Below are 13856 nucleotides of genomic sequence, written 5' to 3'. Positions count from 1 at the left end.
AATACTTGCATTTTAAACATAACTCAAAAAGCATTGTGTTGCAATAATACTCTGAATCTCCCGTAGAAGAAATACGGTATATGTTTTCCTCGTGAAATTGCATTCGTTCTTATCGCCCCTGTCTGTGCTGTTCCTTGTCGTAGTCTAGAGGTGGCAAATACAGCGCATTCAGTATATCTTGGACATTTTAAAACGAGTTCTATAAGAATCTGTTCTAAAATTTTAAAATATGTTTTGTGTTCATAATTCTGTACAATACTGATGTTGTATACACCCGCGCTATATACGGTTTCCGTTGTCTGACCACAACGTTTATGTATTTCGATGTTTTTCTCTTTTGTTTTCATTTTGGAATGTTGTGTTAATATTTCACAGCTGTTCATTTAAAATCTGTTTTTCGTTTTATATAGATAATTTTGTGCAATAGCTCCATATACTGTTTTCATGGTCTGACCATAGCGTTTGTTTTGTTGTTGTTGTTCTTCTTCTTCTTGTTCTTTCTTTCTTTATTTGTTTATTTATTATAGTTTGATCGTATACCCAATAGCAAATGATGCAATGCCGAAGACTATGAATGAATGAATGAATGAATGAATGAATGAATGAATGAATGAATGAATGAATGAATGGATGGATGGATGAATGAATGGATGTTTAACGACATCCTAGCACAAAAATAGAAGGAAGCAAACATACATGTGATGGGGGGGGGAGGGGGGGGCTGACTTATATACCCAGATATACACTTGTATTAACTATGGTAATACTCTCTCTCTCTCTCTCTCTCTCTCTCTCTCTCTCTCTCTCTCTCTCTCTCTCTCTCTCTCTCTCTCTCTCTCTCTCTCTCTCTCCATGGCTCACTTATGACGTCATGCATGCATTTATATATTAATTAATTATCGTGCATATTAATGAGACTCCGGCCGGTACAGAACATACCACTTTTACTCTACTCGCATTACAAAAGTACCCCCACCCACCCCCAAGCACCACCATAAATGTTATGTAAATATATAATTTATAAAATCAAATTGAAATAAATAATATATTGGCAAAATTGATTCAATATACTGCATGTACATGCACTGGTTACGTGTATGTTTACGTATATGTTTAACGAAAAGGTTAGACAAAGCTGGTACACATTGTACATTCCAAAACATATATAACCTTGATGAAATGAAACAGGCTATAATGGCCTTCGCGTAGCCTCGTATCCTAATCATTTGTTATGTAAATTGTCTTAGCTATTTATAGGAGAAAGAAACTGTATTGAAAACATAGAGAGATTTTTGTAAAATGGACATAAGTCAACTTCGTGCATTTTATATGATGAATTGTATATTAAACCGTCGGGGTTTGTGTTTGTGTTCATGCAAATGTAACGAAAACAAGGACTGAATAGGAATTAAACGTAACATTTGCAAAACACCACTTAGTGTCTGAACAATTGAACAGGACTATAGTATATTGACGATGTAGTGATTTTCAGCGCCGCCTGGGAGGATCACATGGAACGAAATCGGACATTTTTAAACCGGGTGTGTCAAGCAAACATTGCCAGAGTTCGCTCATGCCACCATGACATTTATAGTTAGGGCATGTTGTCGGTTAGGGTAAAATCTGTCCTGTTGATACCAACGTGCAAGACATTGGCCAGTTATGCTACAGTCACATATCCACCAGGCCCCGTACGAATTTTTCTACCTACGGCGAATTTCTATGATTTCGGGAAATCGGGGGAATCGCAGGGGTCTGCGGCATCCGTGCGTAGCAGTCACATATTCAGAGGGGCCCGCGCGGTGCCCTTTAAAGTTTTCTCCACTACAATCATGATACTTGAATCGGAATAAGACGACAATGATAGTCCGTCAGTGACAATGTTGACTATACTACAGTGTTTGAAATAATACATTTTATATATAAACCGCAATTAGCCTACATTTGCTATTCGGCACCGGGTACTAGTGGGTAACCTATTGTTATTAGCAATTATTATTGTTGGTAGTAGTAGTAGTAGTAGTAGTAGTAGTAGTTGTAGTTGTTGTTGTTGTTGTTGTTGTTGTTGTTGTGGTAGTGGTAGTGGCAGTGGTAGTGGTAGTAGTAGTGGTAATGGTAGTGGTAGTAGTAGTGGTAGTAGTAGTAGAGGTACAGTCTGTATGAACCAGAGGTGGGGAGGCACTTCCCCTCCCCAGGACGAAAATGTAAGGTTTTTTTTTGTCCTACTCTATTTAAATAAAGGTAACAATATAGCTTGTGCACCCTCCCCACCCCCCTCCCCCCTACCCCCCAAGGTTGTATCCCCTCTCCAGATATCGTAAGACTTAGCAAAATTATTGGTTTTAAGGGTTTGTAACGTTTTGTATTGAGATACTTACTTGTCTTAACTTTATTGTTAATGAAAATGTTCACGAACTGTGAAGAAAAACCTCACAAATGAACGACAAGCAAACGACAACAAATCGGATGTTCATTGCGCGAACCGTGCACGAGAAAACAAACCGAACCAAAATGATAACGGTCACGTGACGTTGAAACGGGAAGATCCCCTCTAAAAATAGATTAGACCTTGTCTGCTCAACGGTTTTTTCTCAGACGCGCGTGCGTTTTTAAGAAATACGAAAAATGCATTGTGTGGTATTACAAACACCAGGATTACCAAAAAAACACTTCAGGTGAATGGAAATGTATATTCTAAATAATAAAATGTAAGTAAAGTGTAATTTTATTTGTGAGAAAATGGGTTTAATATCGAAAAACAACGGCGTAATAGTTATCAACTAGGGCGTGTCCCTTTAAACTGGTATATTTTACAACTTGTCCTAGCAATCAGTGACAAAGTCGTGCATATTTCATTCCTTGTGATTTACAACTATAACCCATAAACATATTACTGTCAACGACCTTAGAGTACATGTATACTATGCTTAAAGGACTGCAAAATTGCAAACTAAAGAATCTTACCTTGAAAATAACCTTAATTAAATTAAGGTCAATTTAAAAGTTATAAATGCATCGGCAATATATGACTTCCTATAAGTGTTCAATACATATATGACACCTAAGTAGAATAGTTTAGCTGCTATTTAAGGTTTCTGTTTAGCAGTGGTATTTCAGCGGATCAACCTTCAAATATGAGTGTCCAAATTGACAATTAATAGGTAGCCAAATTAATAACGATAGTATTGCATGGATATAGTAAGGTGTAGGAAGCAATGATGTGGACTTTTGATCCCCGGTCATAATTCTACGGTAAAAAGTCGTTTTTCTACGGCAAAGGGGCAGTATTCTATTTAGAATAGTAATCGGGGGTCAGTATTATATGTGTCAAAATACCGCCCCTCGGAATTTTAAAGACCCCACCTCTGGGAATTTGTTTAATAAAAATGACAATAACATTTCAAACAAGTAGTTCTAATAGGCATAACTATTTTAAAAACAATTAAGATCTGAACCCAAAGTCCAAATTTTGTGTTAAATCGTTATAGTTATCAGCGAAACACTGTTATTATCCCCTAATTCCAGTCTTTTTACGTATTATAAATTATGTTGTTTAATTATATATATTAGTTACCAGCTATTTATGCATTTTATTTAACAGAAAATGTTGCTGTCGGGAAGACTGCGTCTCAGAGCTCATACGTCGACACTAGTATAAGTGCAAACAACGCTGTGGATGACAACACCACACAGTTATCGTGTATTCTTACCGCCACAAATCAGTCATACACCTGGTGGGAGGTGGATTTGGGTGAACAGTATTTCATTCATGAAGTTGTAATCCACTTCAGGACAGGCTGTAAGTATATAGCACTTGCTTTACAACACTTGGCATTGGATCTGATGCACATTTGTATGTCGCGAACAAAATGTTAGGGTGAAATATTTCTTGAAAAATATAAATATTGCTTGATTCTGTGTGTTGAAGGAAGGAAGGGAATGTTTTATTTAACGATGCACTCAACACATTTTATTTACGGTTATATGGCGTCAGACATATGGTTATGGACCACATATATATAGAGAGAGGAAACCCGCTGTCGCCTCTTCATGGGCTACTCTTTTCGATTAGCAGCAAGGGATCTTTTATATGCACCATCCCACAGACAGGATAGTACATACCACGTCCTTTGTTACATCAGTTGTGGAGCACTGGCTGGATCGAGAAATAGCCCAAGGTTTTCAAACATGGTAAATGTACCAAAGAAAAAAAGTGTCTGTACTTTTCTTCATCAAAAGTATTTAAAACATATAGGAGGTAACCATACGAAATTTATCCAATTGATGGGACGGGGTGTACCTCAATGGTAAAGCGCATGATGCGCGAACGGTCTAGGTTCGAACCCAGTCGATGGGCCCATTAGGCTACTTCTCGATACAGCCCAGGCTCAACATGTTATGTAATGTATTATTCTGTATCTGGCTTGCTGCATATAAGAGGACCCTTTCTGCTAATAGGTAATAGTGTCCTATTGCGTGGTGTCAGCGGTTTTCTCTCTGGTTATCTATCAGGTTTCTAACCATATAATTGTAATTAAAATGTGTTTAGTGGGTCATTAAATAGAACACTAGTTCCTTCATTCCTAGCCGATAATTAATTAATCAATGAGCCCTAGGGGTATCGCTAAGCAAAAACAAACTAAATGTTTCATTCCTTCTCAGATTGGCAGATGTCATTGTCTATTTGATGCACACGAATGCCAATTTTTCCGGAGGCGTTATTCTACGCACTACTAAACAAAATAACTAACACTAATAACTATTTAATTTTTTTTTACCCGTTCCCCCAAGTTGGCTTAGTTTGGCCAGGGCTGGATCTTTGATTTGCTGCCGACCACAAAGCACAACATGGCAAGCAATCAATCAACAAAATCAATCAATCAATCAAAGCGTTGAGGGACCCTGTTAACAGCAGCCTTTCACGTATTATATTCAAGGACAAGCAAAAAGAATCAAAGAGCTGAGGAGCCGTGTGAACAGCGGCCCTTCACCTATTATATACAAGTACAAGCACCAAACAAGCAATCGGTCAAAGTCGAGGGACTCTGCGGACAGCGGCCCCTCACATATATACTACTCAAAAGAATTTAAGGGTCAGACGATATTTTCGACATTATTTTCTGAATGTCAATTATATTAGCTAGACCATAATGTCACGCATGGTATTGTTCCATTTTGACGAAAGTGGGTCTAAGCAACCCATAAATGAATTAAAATCCACTGTCATTGACACTGTCGACTAGTTCTAATGGCGAAAACATGCGTACATGTGCACGTAAATTAGGGCGAAAGCGAAAGGTCTGCTAAGTGCCCATAACTTGCTTTTTCACAAAGCGCTTCATTTGCACGCTTTGCACGTGTATTCCATGTTCCCAATGCTGAATTTCCGTATAATTGGAGCTTGCGTTCGTGTACGGTGCACACTCCAAATTCGACAATGGTACGACTTCAACTGACTATCGAAGATCGAGGAAGGGCTATTGCTTGGCTTCAGGATGGCAATACGCAAAGAAATGTTGCTCTGAGACTTGGTGTCAGTCAGAGTGTCGTTGGCCGACTGTGGCAACGGTACCAAGCAACGAATTCTGTTCGGAATCGTCCACGTTCGGGAAGACCCCGAAGCACTACAAATAGAGAGGACCGCTACATCACCAATATGGCTCTACGTCAACGCACAACCACTGCACGCCGATTACGTGACAATCTGCGGACTGCGACTGGAACTCGAGTGTCTGATCGAACCATACGCAATCGTCTGAGAGCCAATAATCTACGCTGCCGTCGCCAGGCTGTTCGACCACCACTCCTACCACGTCACAGAACGGCCAGACGTCACTGGTGCACGCTTCATCTGCGGTGGCAACGTGTTCAGTGGGGTTGAGTGATGTTCACTAATGAGTCCAGGTTTAGTCTCCAGTTCAACGACGGTCGGGTTCGTGTCTACAGACGTCCTGGGGAGCGCTTCGCTGACGTTAACGTTAGACAACGTCACCGGTTCGGTGGTGGCAGCGTCATGGTGTGGGGCGGCATCTCTATCCACCACAGGACCCCCCTCTATGTGGTGGATGGCAATCTGAATGGAATGCGCTATCTGAATGAGATTATCCGGCCGTTGGTTCTCCCAGGCCTTCAGCAGATTGGCGGCGGGGCAGTTCTGCAGGATGACAATGCCAGACCCCACCGCGCCAAGGTGGTAACGGACTTTCTCAGACAACAAGGTATCGCCAGGATGGATTGGCCAGCATATTCGCCTGAGTTGGCCCCAATAGAGCACGCCTGGGACGAATTAGGCAGGAGAGTTCGGGATAACCATGCCCCTCCGGCCAACCTTCATGATCTGGGTCAACTTCTTATGGCAGAGTGGCAGGCCATTCCCCAAGGGTTCTTCAGACGTCTGATCAACAGCATGAGGCAACGATGTGTCGAGTGTATTCGCGCCAGGGGTGGATTCACACACTATTAAACGAATGTTCTAATGTGTAAAATCCATGTTTGACAACCTTCAACTTTGACAGCATGGCATGTGACTTTCTTGTATACAGTGAAGTTTATTTGTGTTTTTTTGTAAATATGGAACAATAAAAAAAAAAAAATTGGTGTAGTTTACATCATCAATCAAGGCAATACAAAACAAGAGTCGAGAGGCCCTGCGAATAGCGGCCAATCGCATATTTAGATAGTAATTTATCGCTCCCCCAAAGAGCGCCCAACAATATAATGCTAATTTGGGAAAGTTACCAACCCTGGAGTACAGCGGCCCAGTATACATCCCCCACACCAATAATTGTTCAGGATTCTGTGTTGCGCCATATCGGTATGCATGTCCTGAAGCCCAACGCCACCACAATAGGTGCGAAAGCTACACAAGAGCAATCCATATCTGCAGTGGCCAAATTATCACTACCACTAACTAGGGTATACAGACTCGTTGGACGACACAAAAATCTCAAAAGCTCCTTTTATTGCGTTCAGTATAACCATCTCCAAGGACGACAAGTGGACCCCATCCGGGATAAACAATGCTGGTTCGTCGAGTTTGATGTCCGGGTACTTAATGCAACACCCCCATGTGTGAGCACCAATTTCACAGCCGCGCTGTTGATCCGTTTTCTGGCAGCTTCCAAGACTCTCCGTACCGACATGCCCCCAAGTTAATCGTGGGAGCATCTGCAACCATACTAACCTAGTTGATGGGAGCTTCTGGGCTAGAAATTCTATGGTATCCAATATTGAAAAACGCAGGTCCCCCGCTGGTACGTTCCACAATGCAAAAAACAACAACAATTGAGCTGGCTTCCATATATCTGTAAAAACAAAAATCACCTTTCTCTGCACCTCTCTCCACCGCATACCTATTGTTATTCCCTTGCCCCATTGGTCAGTTTTGGGATCGTGTATTTGCATGCATGCTGTGATTTCACCTACCCTTAAAAATAAAAAGGTCATTGTCTATGCAGCTGCAAATAGTTTTGTCTCGTATGTGTCCCTACTACTTCATTCCTTCTCAGATTGGCAGATGTCATTGTCTATTTGATGCACACAAATGCAAAATTTGTCCGGAGGCGTTAAAATGAGGTAAATAATGAAATATTTCCTGGCACCAAATAGACGATGACACCCACAAATATAAAACTTTCATATTCTTTCATGTTCACTGTAAACTGTTCCATGGAAACATCTTAATATCTCTGTCAATAGCTAATTCCCTAAATCCGGCTAACCCCACCTCTAACTGAAAGTTCAACTACTTAGATTTTTGACGTAAAAAGTGCCTTTTGTTAATTAACGATCGGCTATTGGATGTCAAACAATTGGTAATTCTGACTCGTCATAAGAGGAAACCCGCTACATTTTTCCATTAGCAGCAAGGGATCTTTTATATGTACTTTCCCACAGACAGGAAAGCACATGCCATGGCCTTTGAACGGTTGTGGTGTACTGGTTGGAACCAGAAAACCCCAATCAGCTGAATGCATCCATCGAGGTGGTTCGATCCTGCGACGCAAGCACCTCAGGCGAGCGCTCAACCGACTGAGCTAGATCCTGCCCCTTTTAATGTAAAGACAAGTGGACATGTGATGAAACAGTTACGACACCACAAGAGCACATTGATTAAATAAACATTGGCTATCGGATGTGAAACATTGGTCATTCTGACTGGTAGTCAGCAGCGGAAACATTGGTCATTCTGACTGGTAGTCAGCAGCGGAAACCCGCTATATTTTTCCTAATTCCAAAAGGGTTCTTTCATATGCCCTTTCACACAGACAGGAAAGCACATACCACGGCCTTTGAGCAGTTGTGGTGCACTGGTTGGAACGAAAAAGATCAGTTGAACGGATCTATCGAGGTGGTTTGATACTGCAACGCAAGCACCCCAGGTGAACGCTCAACGGACTGAGCTAAATCCCGCCCGATCGATGTGATTTAATACAACAACCCAAATGTTATTAGTCCTGTCATGCAAATATTCTGCACCTGCTGTCAGTGTAGTTGGCTGAACTGCAGACTCATTCTGTGGTACATTAGCTTTTCCTGAATTTGATTGCTCTGAAAAGAAAGTGTCGACTGAAAACCAAAATGTGTTTTTGACATCCCTACATGGGACATCTGGTGATTTTTATTGATTCACTGACAGCAAAAATTATTAACGAATGGAATAGAACGTTTTTTTGGAGTGAAATTCGCAGGCAGTAAAATCCATACCGTACACGGGGCCACCCGCTTTTAACATATACTACGTGCTCTCCTATGTAAAAGCCATTGAACATATGAAATAAATATAAAATAGATAAATCATTAAACAAATAAATATTAAAACATGAAACAAAGATTTACAGAGATTGCGGGTATAGTCTAATGACCGTGGTATACACACATTGGGAAAACTGGTTTTAATAATACAGTTTGATTTTAAAATGTCATAAAACGGTTTGATGGCGAGGGTTTTACAACATTGATTCGTGAGGGACAGATAATTCATAACTCCTTGTAGCGAGTTGATTATGCTCTTTTAACTGATTTGTAATGTTAACGTTTCGCCGCAGTCTACAATAAAGCCATCAGCCATTATGTCACATAACCTTACGCACATTATATGACGTAATGTAAGTAACATCATGGCATAACTGTTTTCTTATTACAGCTAGATGTTTACAATACAAAATAATACGACTGTGGTTGCATTAGAATTTTTTCCCTATGCTTCTAAAGCAGCTGCTTATGAACATTTGTCATTTCATGTTTATGAAACAAATGAGTCAACATGTTTTCTGTAAATCTTTGTAGATCATATAACGTATGTGTAATGTTAGTTATGAATGGTAACATTATATGAATGAAAGCGATGTTCCAGCCGTGACATGCAACCAACCAAATATTGTGATTTTTTAAGCCAACCAATCAGTGGCTGTACAAGCAATCTACATACTGCAAAGATCGAAAAATATTATCTCGTATATTCGAGCTCATATGGGTAATAAATATAGATATGATGCACTAGATGCATTAACACCATTTAACCACCAACGGAAATATTGAAATGCAAAAAAAGACACCAACGAAAAAAGAAGAAAGAAAAACAACTGTGTACTCTTTTTCAGGGACATGGAGGCGAAATGGAATTCAGGTGTACACGTCTATTTCACCACAACAGAGTAATAATGGACAGCCATGTGGTGAACAAATCTCAGGTAACATGGATGGATCTGGCATCCCGGATGTTCCAACTAGAACCTGTAATGTGATGGGGAGGTACGTGACACTCTACCAAGCCACATATAACCGTGGTACATGCGGTGACTATAACTGTGATGGTACGACGGCCATGGATTTCTGTGAAGTTTTGGTTATGGGTAAGTTAGATTCACCAGTGGACCAATAATATAATTTATTGTCGTATATGACTGGTGTAGTGATTAATTAGCATATAAATGTGTGCCTCACAGAAATGTTAAGATGAACACGTACGAACTACATTTACTTCTAAAACAATGTGCAGATGAATGGGCAGTACTAAGTCATATGTCCTCTAAAACACAATGAATGAATGAATGTTTAACGGCACCCCAGCACGACAAATACATCGGCTATTGGGTGTCAAACTATGGTAAATGAAAACAGTAAGTGATGTTCAACATCAATATAAAAAGTCAACATTTAAATTAAAACACAGTGTAAAGAACTGTGCAAAAATACAAATATCACCGATAGACACAGTTAAATGTTTTAATAAAAGTCAGTATCTCGAAGAAATTGCAATAAAAGTTCTGGATGGAATTGAAATGATTCCATCAACTTGCGTTGTCCAAATATATATTTTCGAGTTTCTTTAAGACAAGTACACTCCACCAAAATGTGGCGTACCGTCAGAGTACACTGACAGTGGCCACATTGAGGTGGAGGATCCTTCTTCAAGATAAATGAATGGGTTAAGTAAGTATGACCGATGCGAGCACGACACAAGACTATTTCATCCTTCCTCCACTGCCTATAAGAGGATTGCCTCTTGTTCGCAACCTCACCGTCCCAATCATGTTGCCAAGTCGAAAAGATAAGTTGGTTAAAACTATATTTAAAATCAGTATAAGGTACACCAACCCTGGCATGAGGCAAATCCAAAGCAGACTTGGCAGTTGAATCTGCCTTTTCATTACCCCTGATGCCAACATGGCTAAACACCCAACAAAATAAATATCTTTATTGGCAATGGATAAAAATACGCACTTTCGTATCACCATCCAATTAAGGGATGGTCCAGCTTCATATTGCGTAAAGCTTCGAGACACGAAAGTGAGTCAGTAAAAATAATAAATTTGGATGCACTAGAATCCTTTATTTCTTCTAAGGCTTTAATGATTACCTAAACTTTAGCACTAAAAATCGATGACGAGTCAGGCAATCTCATGGAAAATATTGTGTCTGACGGAAAAACTGTAGCACAAGCCACATAATTCCCATTCCGTGATCAATCTGTATAAACAGGAATGTAATCGCGGTACTTGTCTTGAATTTCCATGAAAAATTGCTTATATACAACAAAAGTGCCTCTATGACCTTTCTTCAGATGCGCATGATCAAACACAATTTTAGGTGATGTAATACACCAAGGTGGTAAAACAAAATATGAAGGAGCTTCCAAAGTGTCTGATAAATCAATGTTGGAAAGCAACAAAAAAACGCTGAAATGGAAGATTTAATCTTGGTAGCATACTGCAGAGAAAGCTTTGCACGTCTAGCACCCAAACAAGATTCGTGTGCATCAACGTACAAGCTCTCTACAGGAGATGTTCTAAATGCACCAAGACAAAGCCAAAGTCTCTGGTTGTGTATAGGATCTAGCATCTACAAGAAAGACTTGCGTGCAGACCCATACACAATGCATCCATAATCTAGTTTTGACCTCACAACAGATCTATACAGACGGAGCATAACCTTTCGGTCTGCTCCCCATTCCGTATTACCAATAACCTTTAAAATATTAAAAAAAACATTCCTGAGTTTGCTGCATTGTAAGATGTTTCCGACTAATAAAATATTTCTACGATTAAACTTACATATTAAATATATTTTCTACCGCCCTCGGTGGCGTCATGGTTAGGCCATCGGTCTACAGGCTGGTAGATACTGGGTTCGGATCACAGTCGAGGCATGGGGTTTTTAATCCAGATACAGACTCCAAACCCCTGAGTGAGTGCTCCGCAAGGCTCAATGGGTAGGTGTAAACCACTTGCACTGACCAGTGATCCATAACTGGTTCAACAAAGGCCATGGTTTGTGCTATCCTGCCTGTGGGAAGCGCAAATAAAAGATCCCTTGCTGCAAATGGAAAGAGGGGTTTGTTCTCAAAATATGTGTGGTCCTTAACCATATGTTTGACGCCATATAACCGTAAATAAAATGTGTTGAGTGCGTCGTTAAATAAAACATTTCTAAAAAATTAATTTAGGAAATAAAATGAAATTTAACCTAGTACAAATATTAGAACAATCAGAAACACATTTAATATACAGCCACTAATATGTTATGTAGAAAAATATATTTGATATGTAATTACAATCGTTAAAAAGTCACTGTCAGTCGATAACATCTTAAAAAGTGCAGCAAACTCAGGAATCTCCCATTAAGAGCTTTTGAGCCCTTCTGTTTAACATATTTACGATGGGGCACAAAAGATAGCTTCCTGTCAAATATAACCCCCAGAAATTTAGTCTCCTCTACAACTGGAATTGGAGTTTTGTCCAAAAACAACTGTGGATCTAAGTGGAGACCTCTTTTCTGGCAGATATATATACAAACCGTTTCTGCCTTTGAGAATCTAAAGCCATTGTCTGTTGCCCACTGATGAAGTTTATTCAAACAAAGCTGCAACTTACGTTCAATGATACTCATATTGGACGATCTATAGCAAATCTGAAAATCATCGACATATAACGAGCAATCCACATCAGGTGTTAAACACTGGGTGATGCTGTTAATTTTCACAGAAAATAAAGTTATACACAGGATACTACCTTGAGGCACACCCATTTCCTGTGGGTGAATGTCGGACAAAGTCGACCCCACCCAGACTTTAAAAGATCTATTTTAAAAAAATTGAGAAATAAAAACAGGAGGTCGACCTCTTAGGCCCATGACATGGAGGTCGTTTAAAATTCCATACTTCCACGTGGTATCATAAGCTTTCTCCAAATCAAAAAACACTGAAACCAAGTGCTGATTATGGATGAAAGTTCCCGACAAAACGTTTCAAATCGAACAAGATGATCAACCATGCTACGTCTAGATCTAAACCCACATTGCACGTTAGTAAGCAATTTGTGGGATTCAAGAATGAATGAATGAATGTTTAACGACACCCCAGCACTGTGGGATTCAAGATACCAGACGAGTCTACGATTGATCATTCATTCATGGTTTTACAAATGCAACTTGTCAAAGTGAAAGGACGATAGCTAGTAGGATTAACTGGATCCTTACCAGGCTTGGGAATAGGAATGGTAATTGGTTTCCTTCAGTCAGAAGGCAAGTCTCCAGAAATCCAGATGTTATTAAAAATATTCAAAAGAATCATCAAAGATGATTCCGGTAAATGTTTCAATAACTGATAATGAATTTCATCCGGTCCTACTGAAGTATCATGGGCTCTACGAAGGGCATCCTACAATTCTCCATCACCTGAGATGTCTGGATGAACCAGTGGTTCCTTCTCGCTTCCCATCAGATTTTGGTAGAATGGGTGGTGGATAGGAGGCACAAAATCCAGCAAGTGTTTCAAATCCTTGAGTTGCAAAGGGTTAATTGGAATTGGTTCCTGGTATAATCAATTAAGAACAACAGCAGTAGATTCTTTGGGCCGTCCTCTTATCTGTGAGACTGAACGCTCCATATCCATCTCATAGAAAGGGGCATCCTCGTCCACCATGTATTTCAGAAGCATTTTCAGAGGATTGTCCTTTCTGAAACATATCCACTGAATTTTGAGCCAGCAAACTTGACTGCCATCAGTGCATTTTTTTATGTTAATGGAGACATCAGTCATGGCATCAGAATTGAGAAAAATGTGCCTGATCCATTTTTACAACCCTAAATGGATTGCGTTTCCGTGCGTGTGAAACAAGATTCATCGAATCATTTGGCACATAGATCTGTGTAGATGGAATCTTTTTCTTTTCTATGATTCCAAACGCTTGGTCATTATGACCAGATATCATAAATGTATGGTCAATTTCAACTATATCTAATGTTGTCACCATGTATGACCAAAACAAAGCCATTTTTATATTTCTGTTTTGGCCACCGCAGACATCGTTAAAAGCAGTGCATTTTTTAATCGCTCGCTCTGACAGTTTTTCACA

The 13856-nt window shown here is 39.8% G+C and overlaps 1 protein-coding gene across 1 annotated transcript in view; it reads left to right on the top strand.

The window, feature by feature from the left end:
* The first annotated feature begins 1662 nt into the window (after nt 1-1662).
* The window catches only part of LOC121374524 (multiple epidermal growth factor-like domains protein 10), a 31221-nt gene continuing 19027 nt past the window's right edge, over nt 1663-13856 (top strand). The window contains exons 1-3 of the mRNA XM_041501627.1: nt 1663-1753; nt 3602-3799; nt 9603-9854. Of these exons, the coding sequence (XP_041357561.1) occupies nt 1663-1753; nt 3602-3799; nt 9603-9854 (541 nt within the window). The remainder of the gene's footprint in view (nt 1754-3601; nt 3800-9602; nt 9855-13856) is intronic.

Source organism: Gigantopelta aegis, chromosome 6 (genome assembly GCF_016097555.1).
Source record: "Gigantopelta aegis isolate Gae_Host chromosome 6, Gae_host_genome, whole genome shotgun sequence".
In the NCBI taxonomy this organism is placed as follows: Eukaryota; Metazoa; Mollusca; class Gastropoda; order Neomphalida; family Peltospiridae; genus Gigantopelta; species Gigantopelta aegis.
This window is presented reverse-complemented; position numbering and strand designations above follow the sequence as displayed.